General features: G+C 40.1%; 1 protein-coding gene across 1 annotated transcript; it reads right to left on the bottom strand.

Moving 5' to 3' along the window:
* Positions 1-1,599: 1,599 nt before the first annotated feature.
* Positions 1,600-22,393, bottom strand: LOC135465683 (mitochondrial import receptor subunit TOM70-like). Its single transcript, XM_064742992.1, has 11 exons — positions 22,202-22,393; positions 18,121-18,247; positions 13,960-14,069; positions 12,886-13,136; positions 9,494-9,701; positions 8,438-8,572; positions 7,859-7,964; positions 7,410-7,528; positions 6,184-6,281; positions 4,276-4,398; positions 1,600-1,985 (listed from the first exon to the last, which is right to left on the bottom strand). Exons 1-11 carry the CDS (start codon positions 22,391-22,393, stop codon positions 1,823-1,825), a joined length of 1,632 nt encoding a protein of 543 aa, XP_064599062.1. The 3' UTR covers positions 1,600-1,822.
* Positions 22,394-23,804: the final 1,411 nt, after the last annotated feature.

The raw sequence follows: 23,804 nt of genomic DNA, 5'->3' as shown, positions 1-23,804 counted from the left end.
TAGGCACCTTAATTACCTGACTCTCTGCACACAGACTGCAGCAGTTTCTACCTGGTCCCTGCAGATTTAGCCAGACTACACAAAGATTCAACCTATGTATTACCACTTAAATGGAAAAGACATATTTCTTATATTCTATTTTTCTTTTGAAAACAGAACACTGCCCATGATAGTTAAATTCCTTAAATATGCATGTATGACATGCAATACTTATTTCATTGAAAAGAATATTTCTTTCATACTAAGTGACCAGCATTATAGTGGAAGGAAACCGGACGACCATCCCCAGATTGCTGTCAGACCTCCTATACCATGTACTAATAAAGTGGGTGAACATTTTCATCTCTAAGGCGGCAGTTCCTACATGAGCTAAGCAACAATAACTACATCTCAAGTAACATATCATACAAGAGTAGCTAATCCAGAGTAAACCCTGCAGTTGTTGAACAGCCATGCCAACCCAACACTACTGATTGTACCTGTCAAGAAACTTGTATACACACACTTGCATACAAACAATACAAACACAGCATATGGCTGAGATCATGGTATCATTATATTGCATATCTAACAACAGAATCAACCACCGATTACATCTTCAAATTCAAGTTCGTGTATCCACTGGATTCATTAACGATAAACTACACACATATATGTGTAACAACGTGATGACGCATGATCACAACCCGTCACTGTATGAAGGTAACTCTTTCTCCCACTAGTGTAGTAGTAATTACATTTGTACAGGTGTGATGCTAGCTTTGATTAATACAGTCATCTCACTCACCTTTCTTAATCTACGCCTTATTACAGACAAGTAACATTAAATTTCACAATGTATTCTATATTTATACATTCAGTTCCTCAAGGTAACAGGGGTACAGGTGTGTTCGTAGATAAAAGTTAACAGGTAATTAAGCACCTGTCACAGTCTACATTTCGTTTTACACAGGTAACCTCAATTACAACAAGCTACTCCTTATTATACACAGTTCCAGAGGTAACACCTGGAGAAGTTAAAGGGGTGATACAGATGGTACATGTAGTTTGCTCATCGCAATCTACCCTTCATTACATAAACAGGCAGGAACGCAACAGTATCAAACGCTATTCTGGTATTCTTACCACGCCAAAGCATGACTAATGGAAGCATATCACAGCAGAACACAAATACATCAACATCAAACTCAACATGTGTTTAGTGGTAAAATATTTTCACAAACAAGATCCATACCATGAATGTTGCATATGAACAAGTTTCTGAACTACCAGAACTGGAATAATTTGTTCAGATTAAAAGATGATGGGACAAGTCTCATACTGTGCACCATGATGGGACCAGTCTCATACTGTGCACCATGATGGGACAAGTCTCCTACTGTGCACCATGATGGGACCAGCCTCGTAATGTGCACCATGATGGGACCAGTCTCGTACTATGCACCATGATGGGGCCAGTCCCATACTGTGTACCCTGATGGGACCAGTCTCATCCAGTGCACTATAATGGGACCAGTCCCATACTGTGCACCATGATGGGACCACTTTCGTACAGGTCACCATTATGGGACCTGTCTCACATAGTCCACCATGATGGGACCAGTCTCATACTGATCACCATGACGGGACCAGTCTCACATTGTGCACCAAGATGGGACCAATTTTATAAAGTGCACCATGATGGGACCAGTCCAATACTGTGCACCATGATGTGATCAGTCCCATACTGTGAACCATGATGGGACCAGTACCATACTGAGCAGCATAATGGGACCAGTGTGGTACCACGCATCATGATGAGACTGATAACTGGTGAATATCATCAGGAAGTCATGCCCATAGGGAACTGTAGCCCCAGGCGCTGAGCGACTTTGGTCTGTGCGGTGGCAGCATGCAGCAGAGAGTACATGTGGTTCATCTGGTTCTCTGAGGTACACAGCGGGATGGCCTTGTTAAACAGCTCCAGGGCACGGTCCATGTTACCCCTGCAGAACACACACAACCACAAACACAATTAGTACATGGATCAATTTGTAGGAAAGGAATTGTTGGTGTTTTAACCAATAAACAATAAGAAGCAGAGTCACTATCTTAGTGTACATCTGACTCGTAATAAATGAGGGACTCACTTCTACAACTTTTTTGCAGATTACTGGATGACTGATTGTGTTCAATAATGTGGCAAAGAAGTTGCCACTTATCTGACAATGGTCAGGTTTATGGGTGGAGGAAACTGGAGTGCATGTAGCCAAAACATTGAGAGCATGTCGCCTCATTGGTGGAGGACCTGAGAACATGTCACCTCATTGGTGAAGGACCTGAGAACATGTCACCTCATTAGTGAAGGGCTTGAGAACATGTCACCTCACTGGTGAAGGACCGGAGAACATGTCACCTCATTGGTGAAGGACCTAAGAACATGTCACCTCATTGGTGAAGGACCGGAGAACATGTCACCCTTTTGGTGAAGGACCGGAGAACATGTCACCTCACTGGTGAAGGGCTTAAGAACATGTCACCTCATTGGTGAAGGGCTTGAGAACATGTCACCCCATTGGTGAAGGACCTGAGAACATGTCACCTCACTGGTGACAGGCTTAAGAACATGTCACCTCATTTGTGAAGGACCTGAGAACATGTCACCTCATTTGTCAAGGGCTTGAGAACATGTCACCTCATTGGTGAAGGACCTAAGAACATGTCGCCTCATTGGTGAAGGGTTTAAGAACATGTCACCTCACTAGTGAAGGACCTGAGAACATGTCACCTCATTTGTCAAGGGTTTAAGAACATGTCACCTCATTGGTGAAGAACCTGAGAACATGTCACCTCATTGGTGAAGGACTTAAGAACATGTCACCCCATTGGTGAAGGACCTAAGAACATGTCACCTCATTGGTGAAGGGCTTGAGAACATGTCACCTCATTGGTGAAGGACCTAAGAACATGTCGCCTCATTGGTGAAAGACCTAGGAACATGTCACCTCATTGGTGAAGGACCTGAGAACATGTCACCTCATTGGTGAAGAGCTTGAGAACATGTCACCTCACTAGTGAAGGGCTTGAAAACATGTCACCTCATTGGTGAAGGACCTGAGAGCATGTCACCTCATTGGTCAAGGGCTTGAGAACATGTCACCTCATTGGTGAAGGATGTAAGAACATGTCGCCTCATTGGTGAAAGGCTTAAGAACATGTCACCTCATTGGTGAAGGACCTGAGAACATGTCACCTCATTGGTGAAGGACCTGAGAACATGTCACCCCATTGGTGAAGGACCTGAGAATATGTCACCTCATTGGTCAAGGGCTTGAGAACATGTCACCTCATTGGTGAAGGACTTAAGAACATGTCGCCTCATTGGTGAAGGACCTGAGAACATGTCGCCAGGACCTGGATGGTCACATCTGGTCAACACTTTAACAGGTTTATTTGAAGAACTACAGGACAAATAGTGCAAACATTAATCATACGAGTACAAATGTACCAAAACTAGCAATAAATTAAGCTTCACATAATGGTGCCACAATTCCTCAGAAAAGTGCACCCAAAGTTGGTGATTCCATGAGACAGGACCAACAAGTTTACATGTGAAGATGAAAAATTGCAGCATATAAAACACACCCCTGTAAGTATTGCGGGATCATATGGAAACAAAAGTTATCCAGAAATGATGAGGTACTTTCAAAGGCTCTTGACATCATTCCAGCATAATACGGAAATTTTGATATTAAACTCTTACGGTAAAAGTCCTACTGTACAATGTGACATGCCCTGATTACTTTTGCTATAACACAGGCTTCTGAAAAAGTTTCACATAGATTCATCAAAGTAGACAAAAGATGAGAAAACAGAGGAGTTGTGCAATTGTAAACATAGGAGAGAACTCTGAACACAAGGAGACAGGTGATCGGTAAACTAATGTCATCAAAAGCTGCCTATAAGCATGATAAAGTAGGACATGGTGGAAGAGTTCGATCTCAAAGCTCCTACGCTGCCTTACTCGATGGCATATCTGCCTGATTCAACATCAGGAATATTGACACATGACACAAACTTTACAGAAACTGCAATCATCGCAAATCCTTTCATGCCATTCAGTTAGCTCTGTTTAAGAGGGTTTCCTTTATATCATTCAGTTAGCTCTGTTCCACAGGGTTTCCTTTATATCATTTCAATATTTCTATATGTGTAGTTTCTTTAGGGCCTGGAGAAACACTTTAATACTTAAGTAATTCTTAGCTCGCCTTCTGACTGGGGGGTTTATCTACTTACTTCTGTACTTCTAACGTAGCCAATGTCTCGTAGGCCAAGCTACACTTGTCATCTAAAGCAAGGGCCTTGTTTATGAATTCCATTGCTGTGGATATGTCCTGCTTCCACTGCAGACAAAGCAAGCTGAAAGAGAACAAGATGCATGAACAGAAAATAAGGTGACATTTTTTTACTAATTGCCTTTTGTTTATGCCACACTCAATGAATTTCCCTCTTAAATAAACACAATGGCAGACAGTTTTATGGGAGAAGGAAACTAGAATAAACATTACACCTTTGGCAAACTTCTCCCATATCTCATACTTGTAAAAGGCAATTGTGAGGTGGAGTGTCACAAAAGCCTGAAAGTATTACCAGTGGCACTATGAGCGGTGAGGTGGAGTGTCAAAGGCACGCAAGGCTGAGGGTATTTCCAGTGGCACCAACAGCTGTGAGATGGAAACTCGAAAGAGGCACGAAAGGTTAAAGGTACACGTACCAGTGGCACTATGAGCGGTGAGGTGGAGTGTCAGAGGCACAAACGGCTGAGGGTATTACCAGTGGCACTGTCAGCTGTGACGTGAAGTGTCACAGACTGTGAGGTGGAGTGTCAGAGGCATAAATCGCCGCAGCCATTACCAGCTGTCAGGTGAGGCATGGCTTATGTCGCAAAAATGGATCAGCGTAAGACTGAGGGGGACGGAGTGTCCTCACCATGTTGTGTTACATGGAGTGTCCTCACCGTGTTGTGTTACATGGAGTGTCCTCACCGTGTTGTGTTACATGGAGTGTCCTCACCGTGTTGTGTTACATGGAGTGTCCTCACCGTGTTGTGTTACATGGAGTGTCCTCACCCTGTTGTGTTACATGGAGTGTCCTCACCGTGTTGTGTTACATGGAGTGTCCTCACCGTGTTGTGTTACATGGAGTGTCCTCACCGTGTTGTGTTACATGGAGTGTCCTCACCATGTTGTGTTACATGGAGTGTCCTCACCGTGTTGTGTTACATGGAGTGTCCTCACCCTGTTGTGTTACATGGAGTGTCCTCACCGTGTTGTGTTACATGGAGTGTCCTCACCGTGTTGTGTTACATGGAGTGTCCTCACCGTGTTGTGTTACATGGAGTGTCCTCACCGTGTTGTGTTACATGGAGTGTCCTCACCGAGTTGTGTTACATGGAGTGTCCTCACCGAGTTGTGTTACATGGAGTGTCCTCACCCTGTTGTGTTACATGGAGTGTCCTCACCGTGTTGTGTTACATGGAGTGTCCTCACCCTGTTGTGTTACATGGAGTGTCCTCACCATGTTGTGTTACATGGAGTGACCTCACCATGTTGTGTTACATGGAGTGTCCTCACCCTGTTGTGTTACACAGAGTGTCCTCACCCTGTTGTGTTACATGGAGTGTCCTCACCGTGTTGTGTTACATGGAGTGTCCTCACCGTGTTGTGTTACATGGAGTGTCCTCACCATGTTGTGTTACATGGAGTGTCCTCACCGTGTTGTGTTACATGGAGTGTCCTCACCGTGTTGTGTTACATGGAGTGTCCTCACTGCATTTTGTTATCTGAGTGAGTGAGTGAGTGATTGGGGTTCAACATCATACTTTACAATTTTTCAGTCACATGACGACGAATGAATCCTTAGAGTGCATGTAAGGTGCCTCCTTGTTTCCACTGCTCTTTTATCTGGTGCTGCTTCACTGAGACGCCTTACCGAAGGCAAGTAAGTCGCCCCGCCCAAGCCATTATATTGATACGGGTCAACCAGTTGTTGCACTGTCCCCTTCATGCTGAACGCCAAGCGAGGAAGTAACAACTTCCTCCTTTAAGGTCTTAGGTGTGACTCAACCCAGGATTGACCCTGGACCTACCACTCCCGAAGGTTATATGAAGTATTCTCACTGTGTTGTACTAAGACAATACTCACCCCCTGTGAACATAGGATTGGGCGTTATCAGGCTGAACTTTATTCACAGCATGGAACTGCTCCTCAGCTTCATCAAACCGCCTCTGGTCACAAAGTGCCTGAAACACAACATTACACCGCTTGTAAAGTTAATCCTGTAAGTCATACTCTTTTATTTTCCATCTATTCTATCACCGGTGCTTTTACAAAGGTGTTCTGTCTTGGCAACACAGCAAGGACCCGCTGCACCCAAACAAACGGATAGACAGGTGTGCAGGCAGCCATAACTCCCACATCTCACTGATGGGATAAATACCAGTATATGATTATGGCTGCATCAAAGTAAACTATGACAAATAAAGACTAAAAGCACATGCTACAGGCTTCTGAACCACAAAATAAACTCCTTTAACTGTTTCCATGCAGATGTATGTATGTAACCTATCGTTAAATGCACATGTATGTATGTAGCCTATCGTTACATGCACATGTATGTATGTAGCCTATAGTTACATGCACATGTATGTATGTGTGTAGCCTATCGTTACATGCACATGTATGTATGTAGCCTATAGTTACATGCACATGTATGTATGTGTGTAGCCTATCGTTACATGCACATATATGTATGTAGCCTATTACATGCACATGTATGTATGTAGACTATCGTTACATGCATATGTATGTATGTAGACTATCGTTACATGCACATGTATGTATGTAGCCTATCGTTACATGCACATGTATGTATGTAGCCTATCGTTACAGTTGAGGACTTCATCACCTGTCCATACAGCAGATGACCATCAGGGTTCTCAGGAAATTTTTCAACAGTAACTATGACAAATAAAGACTAAAAGCACATGCTACAGGCTTCTGAACCACAAAATAAACTCCTTTAACTGTTTCCATGCAGATGTATGTATGTAGACTATCGTTACATGCACATGTATGTATGTAGCCTATCGTTACATGCACATGTATGTATGTATGTAGCCTATCGTTACATGCACATGTATGTATGTATGTAGCCTATCGTTACATGCACATGTATGTATGTGTGTAGCCTATCGTTACATGCACATATATGTATGTAGCCTATTACATGCACATGTATGTATGTAGACTATCGTTACATGCATATGTATGTATGTAGACTATCGTTACATGCACATGTATGTATGTAGCCTATCGTTACATGCACGTGTATGTATGTAGCCTATCGTTACAGTTGAGGACTTCATCACCTGTCCATACAGCAGATGACCATCAGGGTTCTCAGGAAATTTTTCAACAGTATCTTTAAAACTTTTCATCGCAGACTGCATCTGAAGGGGACTTTGGTGTATGACTGCATTTCTGTACTCTGTAAGACAACAAAACCCAAACAGTCGATGTACAAGTTGTGTAACTATGAAAAAAGAAAGCTTCATTTTGACTCATTAATCAGACATGAAACTTATCACTGGATCTACTGGACTAAGACAGCTGATGTACATGCCAGTCAAATTAAAGAACAGAAGAAATTGCATGGCCCTAATAACAAAATCAACACGTTTTACAAGAGAGATTTTAAATATGTAACTAAGATAAGCTGTAAAGTTAGAAAATATACATCTCTGACATAAACTGTTCCAAAGCTTTCCATTTGGCTGTGAGACCTGAACCAGAGGGAACTGGTTCCAGTCAACCTCACCTGCGTAACATTTCTGTACATGGGCCGGTGAGAAGGAGGGGTTCAACTGGATGCACTTCTCAAAGTCACGCTGAGCGTCATCAGTTCTGTCTAGTGACAGGTTTTGCTGGAAAAAAAAATAACAACAGCTGATTCAAGGGTAAAGGATACCTGATCTACAGTTGTAGTTATCTGAGAGAATTTCCACAGGTACATGGAGCTCAGTCTAAAGCTATTAATTTATTTATCTCATTGGTGTTTTACGCAGTACTCAAGAATATACACGATGGCAGCCAGCATTATGATGGGAGAAAATCAACATCCAAGGTTGCAGACAGACCTTCCCATGTACAACCTGAAAGGAAGCCAGTGTGAGCTGGACCTGAATTCACAGTAACCACCTCGGCCACTGAGGCCACAGTCCAAAGGTAACAAGATCAAACCACAATATGCATTCAAATATCATCACAAGATTTCTTAACTGTCAACTTCTCTGCAGAATAAAACATGTTCAATACCAATTAACACTTAATCTAAATATAAGTAAGTTATAATGATGTTGACATATTTACTGATGTGACCAAGTGAGGAGTTAGTCACCTGTCCCCTGTGGTAGTAAACATCAGAGTTGGTGGAATCCAAACGAACAGCAGCAGCCAGGTCATCTAGCGCCTCTGTCTGCTGGCCTTCATCCAGTGACAAAGCTCCGCGTTTAATGAGAGCATTCACTCTGATCTGGGGCCAAACAAACACACAATGTCAAGATTTCCACATTCAACTTTACAGAATGAAGGGAGACAGCCCTGTCCTACATAACAGAAAAGCAATCATATCTGAGAACTCACATGGTGAGGAGGGTGTCTACTGGCAGAGCATTGAAGCCCTGTGGAAACCATTCTACCTACCAGCACTTTACTCGCCTGGGCTATTGTTAGAGCACGATTAAGTGAAAAACTATGTGGACAGGTACAGGGAGACGAACAACAATTCTTGATGATATTGTGAGAAGTATGCCGGATACCTGAAATTATGGCACGTTTAATTGACAACAGAACCATTTGTACAGCACACTTTAAATTGTACAGAATGACAGAGAGTAGTTTCGGACTTTTGTATCCTTGAAGAGTTTTTTTAACAACCTCTGTGTCTAGCCTGTAAACTATACAAAAGCAAGTACCCCACTGTCAGCAAGTGCCCCACTGTCAGCAAGTGCCCCACTGTCAGCAAGCGCCCCACTGTCAGCAAGTACCCCACTGTCAGCAAGTGCCCCACTGTCAGCAAGTGCCCCACTGTCAGCAGTACCCTGACACCTTAGTACTAACATGTAGTAACAGCACAACGCCACTGGTATTTCCAGGCGACCAATACTATCCAAAATATATGTAGTTGCTGCAGTCAGCTACCGTATTTTCTGATCCCAAAAGGAAATTTGAAAGGGTCACTTTTGGTCTTAAGGTACTTTTTTGTCAATATCTGAAAAGCAGCGTCCAGGTTCTGAACCTTGAACTAACCTACATTATGCTCTGAGTATGTAATACAGTGATCTCCATGCCTGCAAACACATGCACTCTCACATACCCACACCCATACAGTTGCCTTATTAACATGAAGAGACAAGTAAATATACAACCCAGTTCTAGTCTGTTGATGTCTTACATTTTTTGCTAAATCATCTTTATCCAAAAGACTGTTCAAATCCTTCAGAGCCAGTTGACCTTGACCCTTGATGTAGTAGAAGGTGGCCCTGAGGAGAACACACAGCTCTCTGTCAGGATTCTCTGCACTCTCCACTCCTGTGGTACACAGATCTATAATACTGTCATAATCACCTGTGAGGAGAGCATCTCTGGCCTTCTGAAAGGGACTGAAGACAAACACAAACTTTGTCACATTGACATTGTACAAAGGAAGTATACTGGTCTAATAGACTTCGTCTACAGCACTTGAAGTCAGCATGCTTGTATTTATGACAGCTGTAACTGACTAAAATCATAAACTTAGATTTGGCCATAAGGCTACTACAGAGCTCACTGGTAGGAGGCACATGCATGGAAAACTTGAGCTTAACACGTAAAGGACTTTTTATATTTTACCTTTTACATGGATTCTAATAGACAAAAGAGACATGAAGGTCATAAATTTGGTCACTTACTATAACTGAAACACATGACGTCTTAGCTGGATGAACCAGTAAGGCATGAAGGCATGTCTTCCTTATCTGGGATCATAAATCTCATCACCATGTCTCCCTTATCTGGGATCATAACTCTCATCACCATGTCTCCCTTATCTGGGATCATAACTCTCATCACCATGTCTTCCTTATCTGGGATCATAAATCTCATCACCATGTCTTCCTTATCTGGGATCATAAATCTCATCACCATGTCTTCCTTATCTGGGATCATAACTCTCATCAGCATGTCTTCCTTATCTGGGATTATAACTCTCATCAGCATGTCTTCCTTATCTGGGATCATAAATCTCATCACCATGTCTTCCTTATCTGGGATCATAACTCTCATCAGCATGTCTTCCTTATCTGGGATCATAAATCTCATCACCATGTCTTCCTTATCTGGGATCATAACTCTCATCACCATGTCTTCCTTATCTGGGATCATAAATCTCATCACCATGTCTTCCTTATCTGGGATCATAAATCTCATCACCATGTCTTCCTTATCTGGGATCATAACTCTCATCAGCATGTCTTCCTTATCTGGGATCATAAATCTCATCACCATGTCTTCCTTATCTGGGATCATAAATCTCATCACCATGTCTTCCTTATCTGGGATCATAACTCTCATCAGCATGTCTTCCTTATCTGGGATCATAAATCTCATCACCATGTCTTCCTTATCTGGGATCATAAATCTCATCACCATGTCTTCCTTATCTGGGATCATAACTCTCATCAGCATGTCTTCCTTATCTGGGATCATAAATCTCATCACCATGTCTTCCTTATCTGGGATCATAAATCTCATCACCATGTCTTCCTTATCTGGGATCATAAATCTCATCACCATGTCTTCCTTATCTGGGATCATAAATCTCATCACCATGTCTTCCTTATCTGGGATCATAACTCTCATCAACTAGGCTTGCTTACCTGGGATCATAACTCTCATCAACTAGACTTGGTCACATGGGATCATAACTCTCATCAACTAGGCTTGCTTACCTGGGATCATAACTCTCATCAACTAGACTTGCTTACCTTGGATCATAACTCTCATCAACTAGACTTGGTCACCTGGGATCATAACTCTCATCAACTAGACTTGCTTACCTGGGATCACAATTCTCATCAACTAGACTTGCTTACCTGAATCATAACTCTCATCAACTAGACTTGGTCACCTGGGATCATAACTCTCATCAACTAGACTTGCTTACCTGAATCATAACTCTCATCAACTAGACTTGCTTACCTGAATCATAACTCTCATCAACTAGACTTGGTCACCTGGGATCATAACTCTCATCAACTAGACTTGCTTACCTGAATCATAACTCTCATCAAGTAGACTTGGTCACCTGGGATCATAACTTTCATCAACTAGACTTGCTTATCTGAATCATAACTCTCATCAACTAGACTTGCTTACCTGGGATCATAACTCTCATCAACTAGACTTGCTTACCTGGGATCATAACTCTCATCAACTAGACATGCTTACCTGAATCATAACTCTCATCAACTAGACTTGCTTACCTGGGATCATAACTCTCATCAACTAGACATGCTTACCTGAATCATAACTCTCATCAAGTAGACTTGGTCACCTGGGATCATAACTCGCATCAGCTGAGCTCACTTAAAGGATACATGAAAAGGAACTATAACACAGAGATTATGTTACTATGCCAAAGAAAGTTACGTCCCGGAATTCATTTTGGGGGGTATTTTCACTTGATAATTACCCCTCTATAATATCCATATTTTCTGTCAACAGTCAGATTTTTTCAGAAATTATGTCATTGTTGATCCTGCTTGGAACTCAGTGAACACCCCCAGAAGTGCCCCGTACCAGATTAAACGTGACGCTACAGAGTGGGCTTGGTGACATGTACACAGATAGTGCATGGCTTCTGCGGGCCAGCTTAGCGCCCCCTCCATGCCCCTACACCCGCCCCACACTCGGCCTGTTCCCACACCTCCGCCTGCATTCGGCCAGACCCATTCCCTCTGTCCCCAACAAGAGTTCTTTTTAAACAGAAATCATCCTTGAGGTCACGTCTGCAAGCTACTTAATTTCCCGGCTGACCGCTGGAGCGTTAACAAAACTGTGCTTTGTAGCCATTTTTACCACCCAAAGTGAAAACTGAAAAATTTGTTTGTATTGTTATATCTTATTACACATGATAATCTACACATTAAATAAAAGAAAGCATTTCATGTATCCTTTAACTGTGCTCATAACTCATCAGCTGAGCTCACTTACCCTGGCTCATAACTCATCAGCTGAGCTCACTTACCTTGGCTCATAACTCATCCGCTGAGCTCACTTACCCTGGCTCATAACTCATCAGCTGAGCTCACTTACCTTGGCTCATAACTCATCAGCTCAGCTCACTTACCTTGGCTCATAACTCTTATCAGCTGAGCTCACTTACCTTGGAGACACATCAGCTGAGCTCACTTACCTTGGCTCATAACTCTTATCAGCTGAGCTCACTTACCTTGGCCCATCAGTCTCATCAGCTGAGCTCACTTACCCTGGCTCATAACTCATCAGCTGAGCTCACTTACCTTGGCTCATAACTCATCAGCTGAGCTCACTTACCTTGGCTCATAACTCTTATCAGCTGAGCTCACTTACCTTGGCCCATCAGTCTCATCAGCTGAGCTCACTTACCTTGGCTCATAACTCTCATCAGCTGAGCTCACTTACCTCAGCTCATCACTCTCATCAGCTGGGCTCACTTACCTTGGCTCATACCTCTTATCCGTTGAGCTCACTTACCTCAGTTCATCACTCTCATCAGCTGAGTTCACTTACCTCGGCTCATAACTCTTATCATCTGAGCTCACTTACCTCGGCTCATAACTCTCATCAGCTGAGCTCAGTGTGTCCCCCTGACCCTTCTCCTGCAGCTTCTCCTTTTCCATGGACACATCTGCTCCATTTCCATTTGCAAGTGTTTCACTAGTTTCATCATTTTCCTCAGCAGGAGACTTCTGTTTGGGTGCTGGACGTGACTTGTGCCACCTGTACACGGGGTCGTTAGCAAACCCAGCAAAATAGCTCCTAATGGTCTGCTTGGAGGGCATAAGAGGCTGTCGGTTCTGCAAACACCATCATACACTTTGAACACCTTAAACATACATGTACATTTGTCGAAAAACTTAAAAAGTTAAAGAAATTATCTTCCAATGCTCTAAATAAATATTAATGGAGGTAAAGGCCAAAAGGCCTTAAAAACATAAGTGAAGGATACTGACAAACAACAAGGTTCTTCAGTATAAGTGGGACACTTAAATGACAACTGCTTAATAAGCTCAAAAGATATCATGTTCACAAGCTTAAATGATCCCATGACCTTGAAAACATTTACCATTCCACAGAAAAGGTCAAAGTGGTCATGCGGTGTATGTATGGTAAACGTGGCAATATGCATTCCAGAAATTAGAAGATTTTTTAAGAAACACAAAGTTTTTGAAGAACTTTTCACCATCTATTTATTTATTTATCTGACTGGTGTTTTACGCCATGCTCAAGAATATTTCACTTATATGATGGCGGGCAGCATTATGTAGGCATGAAGTTTTTCAAAAAATAGAGAGTTTTCCAAGCAACAGAGTGTTTTTTCAAAAAATAGAGGGTTTACAAAGAAATAGATGTACTGACAAACTGACGCCAACCTCTAAAGTAATGCTCCTAGGCAAATTTTGGCCAATTGCAATAAGATTTACATTCCATCAAACAAGTATTCTGCTTTCCAAAGGTTGATTGATTTACATTTGAGGACATCATTTTGATAGGCCTTAAACATGACAGAGATGAGCATGCTATCACCAAGTTCTACTAATGACTGCTATATACACTGTCAATATCAATTCAAGGAAAATGCCACAGAAAGGAACAGAAACACTTTGGCCATCCACAAACCTTGAATGCCTCCCTAGCCTTGGTTTTCCCCAACTCCTTTAGCACCCTGTCTGCCATGAGGAGGCTTTGCTGGTTATCAAAGTTCTCCATAATACACACTGCTGTTATATCTGACAACAAAAACACACATGAATGCACACTGCTGTTATATCTGACAACAAAAACACACATGACTGCACACTGCTGCTATATTTGACAACAAAAACACACGACTGCACACTGCTGTTATATCTGACAACAAAAACGCACATGACTGCACACTGCTGTTATATCTGAAAACAAAAACACACATGACTGCAAACTGCTGTTATATCTGACAACAAAAATGTACATGACTGCACACTGCTGTTATATCTAACAACAAAAATGCACATGACTGCAAACTGCTGTTATATCTGACAACAAAAACATACATGACTGCACACTGCTGTTATATCTGACAACAAAAACATACATGACTGCACACTGCTGTTATATCTGACAACAAAAACGCACATGACTGCTGTTATATCTGACAACAAAAACATACATGACTGCAAACTGCTGTTATATCTGACAACAAAAATGTACATGACTACACACTGCTGTTATATCTGACAACAAAAACATACATGACTGCACACTGCTGTTATATCTGACAACAAAAACATACATGACTGCACACTGCTGTTATATCTGACAACAAAAATGCACATGACTGCAAACTGCTGTTATATCTGACAACAAAAATGTACATGACTGCACACTGCTGTTATATCTGAAAACAAAAACGCACATGACTGCAAACTGCTGTTATATCTGACAACAAAAATGTACATGACTGCACACTGCTGTTATATCTGACAACACAAACGCACATGACTGCACACTGCTGTTATATCTGACAACAAAAACGCACATGACTGCACACTGCTGTTATATCTGAAAACAAAAACGCACATGACTGCAAACTGCTGTTATATCTGACAACAAAAATGTACATGACTACACACTGCTGTTATATCTGACAACAAAAACATACATGACTGCACACTGCTGTTATATCTGACAACAAAAACATACATGACTGCACACTGCTGTTATATCTGACAACAAAAACGCACATGACTGCTGTTATATCTGACAACAAAAACACACACATGACTGCATACTACTGTTATATCTGACAACAAAAACGCACATGACTACACACCGCTGTTATATCTGACAACAAAACACACACATGACTGCAAACTGCTGTTATATCTAACAACAAAAACACACATGACTACACACCGCTGTTATATCTGACAACAAAAACACACGACTGCACACTGCTGTTATATCTGAAAACAAAAACACACATATGACTACACACCACTGTTGTATCTGACAACAAAAACACACATGACTGCACACTGCTGTTATATCTGACAACAAAAACACACATGACTACACACCACTGTTATATCTGACAACAAAACACACAACTGCACACTGCTGTTATATCTGACAACAAAAACACATATATGACTGCACACTGCTGTTATGTCTGACAACAAAAACACACGACTGCACACTGCTGCGATATTTGACAACAAAAACACACACATGACTGCACACTGCTGTTATATCTGACAACAAAAACACACACACGACTGCACACTGCTGTTATATCTGACAACAAAAACGCACATGACTGCACACTGCTGTTATATCTGAAAACAAAAACGCACATGACTGCAAACTGCTGTTATATCTGACAACAAAAATGTACATGACTACACACTGCTGTTATATCTGACAACAAAAACACACACATGACTGCACACTGCTGTTATATCTGACAACAAAAACATACATGACTGCACACTGCTGTTATATCTGACAACAAAAACATACATGACTGCACACTGCTGTTATATCTGACAACAAAAACACACGACTGCACACTGCTGTTATATCTGACAACAAAAACGTACATGACTGCAAACTGCTGTTATATCTGACAACAAAAATGTACATGACTGCACACTGCTGCTATATTTGACAACAAAAACACACACATGACTGCACACTGCTGTTATATCTGACAACAAAAACACACACATGACTACACACCGCTGTTATATCTGACAACACAAACACACATATGACCGCACACCGCTGTTCTATCTGACAAGAAAAGCACACATATCTGGTGACCAGTCTTTTCACATAAACCACAGTGTTCACAATAGTGCCAGACACAAAGTGTGCTGCACACTGATTTTATATCTGGAAAACATAATTTGACAAAACAGGGTCAGACTGAGATAACGATTAGATTATAAAGAATTTGATTATATCCTTATTACAATTTCTTTGTTAATGTGTCTATTTACCCAATTATCTCAAAAAGAGAAACTTATAACACTATATGCTGATCTGATTTTTTAATACCTCCATACAAGGCCGTTACAACTGTCAAATACAACAATGCAACAAAATACTAAAGACACACCAATAGTACACACTAAATTTTACTATCGATGCGTTTGATAGGCCACCTTGTAATAAACAAATCCCCCAGTATTAAAATCATAGAAATAGACAAACTGAGCCTTAATGCAAAAACTATATACATAATCCATGGACCAGAATGGTCATATCCAGATATGTTCTTTTTTTGGATCACTGTTACTTTAATGTAAAACTTGCACAATTTTCTCCATCAACGATGATTCCTGTTTGTCATACATTGTGTGGAAATTTACATTGACTACAAATTTAAATAATTAAATTTTCTTTGTGTTTAAGCAATAAAGTTCTTTCTGATAAGTCAATTTTTTGCGTTTGTACCTCGATGAACCTAAAAAATATTTATGCTCTGCCCCCCTCCAAACTAATTTCACTAAAAATAAACAGGACCATGGACTCATACAGTTCGCACAGTATTTTTTTTTTTTTACTCATACCCCAGTTAATTGAAAATTGCACCAAGTGAATGATGCTAAGATCTTTGTGGAGATTTATTAAATAGTTTTGGGTCACCAAAGCACACAACTAACTAGAGTATTTATTTAAAATATCAAGATCTGGGTGGACATTCTTTAACCTTCACAAATGTGATAATTCACAAACAAGCCCCAAACGATTTACCTATGTACAATGTGATAACTAACAAACTAGCCCTAAATGATTTACCTATGTACAATGTGATAACTAACAAACTAGTCCTAAACGATTTACCTATGTACAATGTGATAACTCACAAACTAGCCCTAAATGATTTACCTATGTACAATGTGATAACTCACAAACTAGTCCTAAACGATTTACCTATGTACAATGTGATAATTCACAAACTAGCCCTAAATGATTTACCTATGTACAATGTGATAATTCACAAACTAGCCCTAAATGATTTACCTATGTACAATGTGATAACTCACAAACTAGCCCTAAATGATTTACCTATGTACAATGTGATAACTCACAAACTAGCCCTAAATGATTTACCTGTATTATTTATAAACTATAAGTTTACAACACTGTTTTTTTGAAATATTTTGAACTGAAAAAGTTGCATAATGGTTGAAAGTGGGCCATTTTGTGTATTTCACATCCAGAGATAAATCCTCATATTATCTCAAATTTGAAGAAAAAAACAAACTAGCCCTAAATGATTTACCTGTATTATTTATAAACTATAAGTTTATATTTACAACACTGTTTTTTTGAAATATTTTGAACTGAAAAAGTTGTATAATGGTTGAAAGTGGACCATTTTGTGTATTTCACATCCAGAGATAAATCCTCATATTATCTCAAATTTGAAGAAAAGAATTCAGTTTACATTTGTAACTCCAAGAAAAAAATTTTTTTATTTATTTATTTGATTGGTGTTTTACGCCATACTCAAAAATATTTCACTTATATGACAGCGACCAGCATTATGGTGAGAGGAAACTGGGTAGAGCCCGTGGAAACCCATGACCATCTGCAGGTTGCTTCAAGACCTTCCCACATATAGCCGGAGAGGAAGCCAGCATGAGCTGGACTTGAACTCACAGTGACCGCATTGGTGAGAGGCTCCTGTGTCATTAAACCCCCAAGTGGGTATAGGGATACTCATGATAACAATATGTTATACAATTCTACATCATTTTATTTGAGAGTGAACTTACACCTTCTGCTTACCTTCCAGAGAATTTGTCAGTTGTCCTGTTTGCTCGAAAGCCTTAGCGCGTCTAAAAAAGGCCTTTACATATCTGTTATGCAGCTCCAAAGCACGGTTGCAATCTTCAATCACTTTCTCATTGTTTTTCTGTATAAAAATATACAGGAATACAATGCCAATGGTAACGAAATACTGCACTATATAAGGTATGCTGTGCTTTGCCTTCATGTTAGTAATCTTCCTCAAATAAACTACTCTACACTGAAAGGCTAACACATCTAAAATCATTATTAATACCTTTTTTGTTCTCACAAGACAAGCTTGAATATGTTAGTAATCAAATTTTCTTACTACCTTTCAGCACATGTTCAGTACAAACAGAATAAAAGCAAAGAAATTCCCTTCAAAAGCTGATACCCTAAATGACACTAAATTCCATCCATGACTAACCTGCCCATTTTTCCTGATTCTGAGAGTTCTATTGATTTTTGAAAGATGTTTTGAGGTTTGCTTGAAACATGGGATGGTATTGTACTGAAAAGATGTAACTTTCAGAGCCAAAAATAATATTTTGTGACATTAATATGCCTACTTATGCACTATTGTTTGCAAAATTTCAGATCATTTAGGGTACTTAGCTATTGACCTGAGAATGTTTTGGGCTTTATTTGATTTCTGTTCATGCCAAACTTAAATATTATGATACCCACACCAGGAATAGTTTAATGATACCCACACCAGGGATAGTTTAATGATACTCACACCAGAGACACTTTAATGATACCCACACCAGGAATAGTTTAATGATACCCACACCAGGGATAGTTTAATGACGCCCACACCAGGAATAGTTTAATGACGCCCACACCAGGAACAGTTTAATGATACCCACACCAGAAATAGTTTAATGATACTCACACCAGAAATGGTTTAATGATACCCATACCAGGAATAGTTTAATGATACCCATAGCAGAAATAGTTTAATGATACCCATACCAGGAATAGTTTAATGATACCCATACCAGAAATAGTTTAATGATACCCATACCAGAAATAGTTTAATGATACTCACACCAGAAATGGTTTAATGATACCCATACCAGAAATAGTTTAATGATACTCACACCAGAAATGGTTTAATGATATCCATACCAGGAATAGTTTAATGATACTCACACCAGAAATGGTTTAATGATACCCATACCAGAAATAGTTTAATGATACTCACACCAGAAATGGTTTAATGATACCCATACCAGAAATAGTTTAATGATACCCATAGCAGAAATAGTTTAATGATATCTACACCAGAAATAGTTTAATGATACCCATACCAGGAATAGTTAATGATACCCCATACCAGGAATAGTTTAATGATACTCACAACAGAAATAGTTTAATGATACCCACACCAGGAATAGTTTAATGATACTCACAACAGAAATAGTTTAATGATACCCACACCAGAAATAGTTTAATGATACTCACAACAGAAATAGTTTAATGATACCCACACCAGGAATAGTTTAATGATACCCATACCAGAAATAGTTTAATGATACTCACAACAGAAATAGTTTAATGATACCCACACCAGAAATAGTTTAATGATACTCACAACAGAAATAGTTTAATGATACCCACACCAGAAATAGTTTAATGATACTCACAACAGAAATAGTTTAATGATACCCATACCAGGAATAGTTTAATGATACCCATACCAGGAATAGTTTAATGATACCCATACCAGAAATAGTTTAATGATACTCACACCAGAAATGGTTTAATGATACCCATACCAGAAATAGTTTAATGATACTCACACCAGAAATGGTTTAATGATACCCATACCAGAAATAGGTTTAATGATACCCACACCAGGAATAGTTTAATGATACCCATACCAGAAATAGTTTAATGATACTCACACCAGAAATGGTTTAATGATACCCATACCAGAAATAGTTTAATGATACCATACCAGAAATGGTTTAATGATACCCATACCAGAAATAGTTTAATGATACTCACACCAGAAATGGTTTAATGATACCCATACCAGAAATAGTTTAATGATACCCATACCAGAAATAGTTTAATGATACTCACACCAGAAATAGTTTAATGATACCCATACCAGAAATAGTTTAATGATACCCATACCAGAAATAGTTTAATGATACCCACACCAGAAATAGTTTAATGATATACCCACCAGCAATTTTTTAATTAAGCTAATGGTCTGCAGTCACACAGACAGTGCTTTGTTTCACTTTGTTGGTTTGCTAAAAATGTTTTGCCAGCAAAGCACTTCTCCTAAATATGTTCCTAAATATTTCCTATATTGTACACATATAATTTTTATGATGAATTACATGTATGACTTCGGATGGCCATTATAGGTACTCACAAGTTGCTCATGCTGCTGCTCTGTTTTGATGAAAGGTGGCCAGATCAGAAGCCTGATTGTCAGGACACATCCTGATAGCCTCTGTATAACACTCAATGGCAAGGTCATATCGTCCTCCTTTGAAGTATTTGTTTCCTTTAACTTTGGCCTCTTGAGCTTTTTCTAACTTTAGCTGGAAGGGAAATAGTATCGTTGTAATAAAACTGTGAATTTCCTGCATATCTTTAGCAATAATCTGATATCATAACCATTATCTGATATCATAACCATTATCTGATATTTCCTTCACCCACCACTCTTAATCACCAGTAGGTATAGACAGCTGTACACATTCTACGAGTCTCTCACAAAGCACTGCGTGTATCTGTTGTTTCAGGTGTTCATGATCATCTAGTTTTTTGCCCTGACAGAACAATTGGAACTACTGTCTCTCTGAGATTCTTTCTACGTAAATAGCAGGGTTGCCACTGATCAAATAAGATCAAATTCATGATTTATTCATGCAAGCTGATCAAATCTGAAAAACCTGTCTTCAGAGTGCAATTATTTTTACTGTAGATGACTATCGTTTCCACATCTTGTCTTTTAGCCACCTAATCCACCAACAGACTGTGTGTGCATTGTGCATTTAACACACAATATATTTTCTCTTCTCTAAATTCCTAAGTCTGTTATACAAGACTCTGAATGCCCCAAAAATTTGTTTTCTTCCGTGAAAGTCTTTGCTACTAGCTGTTCAAGTCTCTCACTTGCACACCATAACTCAACCAAAATGTGATATGAAAAACAAGAGGTGTGAGGCACTTTCTTCACAACACTGGGACAAGTGTAGGCAAACACTGGGGAAAAGTGTGGTCAAATGATATGTCATACTGATACAAGTATACCTGTCTACATTTAAGAAAAAAAATCATTACATTCTCTTAACTTTTCAAAATTTATGATTTTTTTTATGACAATCCATGACTGGGAAATATATCCATGACTTTTCAGATTGCTTCATGACTGTGGCAACCCTGAAATAGCCACTGAACTATTGAAAACAGGTGTCAACCCTCGCCTTTCCCAAAATCAACTTTATCATTCTGCTGACAATTAACCAACCAGTGCATGTATTTTCTCAACTATTTTACATGCTTGAATGCTGGAAACTTTAGATTTTAATTCTGAGGTGGAATAATACTGTGGTGAACATTAAAATGGATTATTTTGTGCACTACGTGTACCAACATGCAAATATATGACATACATGTACATGAACAGTGTAACTTTTGGGAACCTGCCAAAACGCACTATTTGAAACATGTCTCAAAGGTCACAAAAATCCATGACTGCCTTCAAAACAAGAATACTTATCACAAAGACAGCAGTTTTTACAATGAAGTCAACACTTGCATGTTTTGTTGGCTTGCTAAGCTGTCAGTGCATGTTCAGACTGACTTGCACATGCGTTGAATTATGTCAAATACACAGCTTATATCACTGACAAGTATCAGTCAGTGTCAGCGTATAACTGTACTACAGTTAGTGCCACATTCGATCTATCCAAGAAACAGGCAGAAACTGTTCCCTGTGATGGCGATAATAAAGGGATCGAACGCAGAGTATTAGCATATTCACAATCCGCCAGATACCGGTAGTAGCGTTTTATAGGTATGGAGGTGTTGTTGTTGCAAGCATGAATACCTGGGCGTCAGTTTTCTGGGACACGGGTTCCGTGTCACCCTTCGCTTTATTCGACTTGTCGACTGTCTTGTTTGAATTTGACAGTTTATAATACCAGAGACCAGCTAGTCCTAGCGCAATCGGCGCCCCGACTGCAACAGCAATTTGCCAATTCTCCCATCCTTCCAGCGCAGTTTTCAGTTTCGAGGCCATCGTGCTCGGAGCTCAAATAGTTAGCGAGCTGAAGTTATCTCCCCTTAATTACCGTTTCACAAATGCACGCACATGTTGGCCCACTAAGTATTGTTTCAAGCAACTTGCTTGTCCAATGCAAAGATATATAAGTGATCAAAATGTATAAACACCTTAATGGATATGCATGAAATATTGGCTTTTATTCTATACGACGGAATTACTGGCATACGATATGGCCTAACACACACACACACACACACACACACACACACACACACACACACATATATATATATATATATATATATGGCAAAAACAGCGGGTGGAGCTCGAATTTTGCTCGCTTTCTCAGTATGCTCATCGATGACGTTATTTTCGAATATTTCCGACCATTGACATAGAATATGCATAAATAAGTTATCAAGAAATCTAAAGTATACCTCAAAAATGCAAAAACAAATTCTAGTCTTTTGGCTCTTGCTTCATTTTCCTTAATTACAACCATACTCTCCATTTTATAGAACCTTTTCATGTATCCCTTAAGCTAAATTTATTGAAACTTCACGACCCGTGAGATATACCACTATATAGTAAGGCCGAAGTCTATAGGCCCCCGAAGTTCTAGTATTTCAGATAGCCAGTGACTAAAATTATGATAGCAAACAGCCAAATATTGCATACTGTTGTCCTTTTCGCGGGCACGTCATATAGTTTGGGTTTGCTAAGGCATACTGTCTAATATATATCCGACCCAAAAAAAGCTAAGGTCCCTAAAACTCCTAGGTATGGAAACTCAACGAGGACATTTCGTCCAGAACCTCGAGGGACTCGACCCCACTGCATGAGGACGATGCAAATCTACTGATACGATCCTCGTGTTGCGGGTCGCGCCCTGTGATACGCCATATGTGAGGGGAGAAGCACAGTCACCGTTCGTGCGTGCACGGTATTGTTCCGCGGCCCGCTATCTTCACCGAACTCTTCTGTAATACATTTCAATGTATGTATGTAGGCTTGGGGTTTCAAATCGTACACTCAGTTGGTTAGCGCGCTGGCGCAGCGTAATGACCCAGAAGCCTCTCACCAATGCGGTCGCTGGGAGTTCAAGTCCAGCTCATGCTAGCTTCCTCTCCGGCCGTATGTGGTCTATCAGCAACCTGCGGATGGTCGAGGGTTTCCCCCGGCATAATGCTGGCCACCGTCGTATATGGAAATATTTTTGAGTACGGCATAAAATACCAATCAAATAAGTAAATAAATCAAATCGTACAGCCGGTTGAAGTCATATGTATGGCGATAAGGTGCGTGCAGCCTGTATATATTCTGTCTCTTTTGTGGCAGAGCAAATGCATGCCGCCGAAGTGCTGGGCAGCCACTGAAGTATCATTCCGAAAACAACAGACATTACACCCCTCCCGAACTATAGGAT

This window comes from Liolophura sinensis, chromosome 1 (assembly GCF_032854445.1).
Source record: "Liolophura sinensis isolate JHLJ2023 chromosome 1, CUHK_Ljap_v2, whole genome shotgun sequence".
Classification (NCBI taxonomy): domain Eukaryota; kingdom Metazoa; phylum Mollusca; class Polyplacophora; order Chitonida; family Chitonidae; genus Liolophura; species Liolophura sinensis.
The sequence above is the reverse complement of the archived record's forward strand: the minus strand, read 5'-3'. Positions and strand labels throughout refer to the sequence as shown.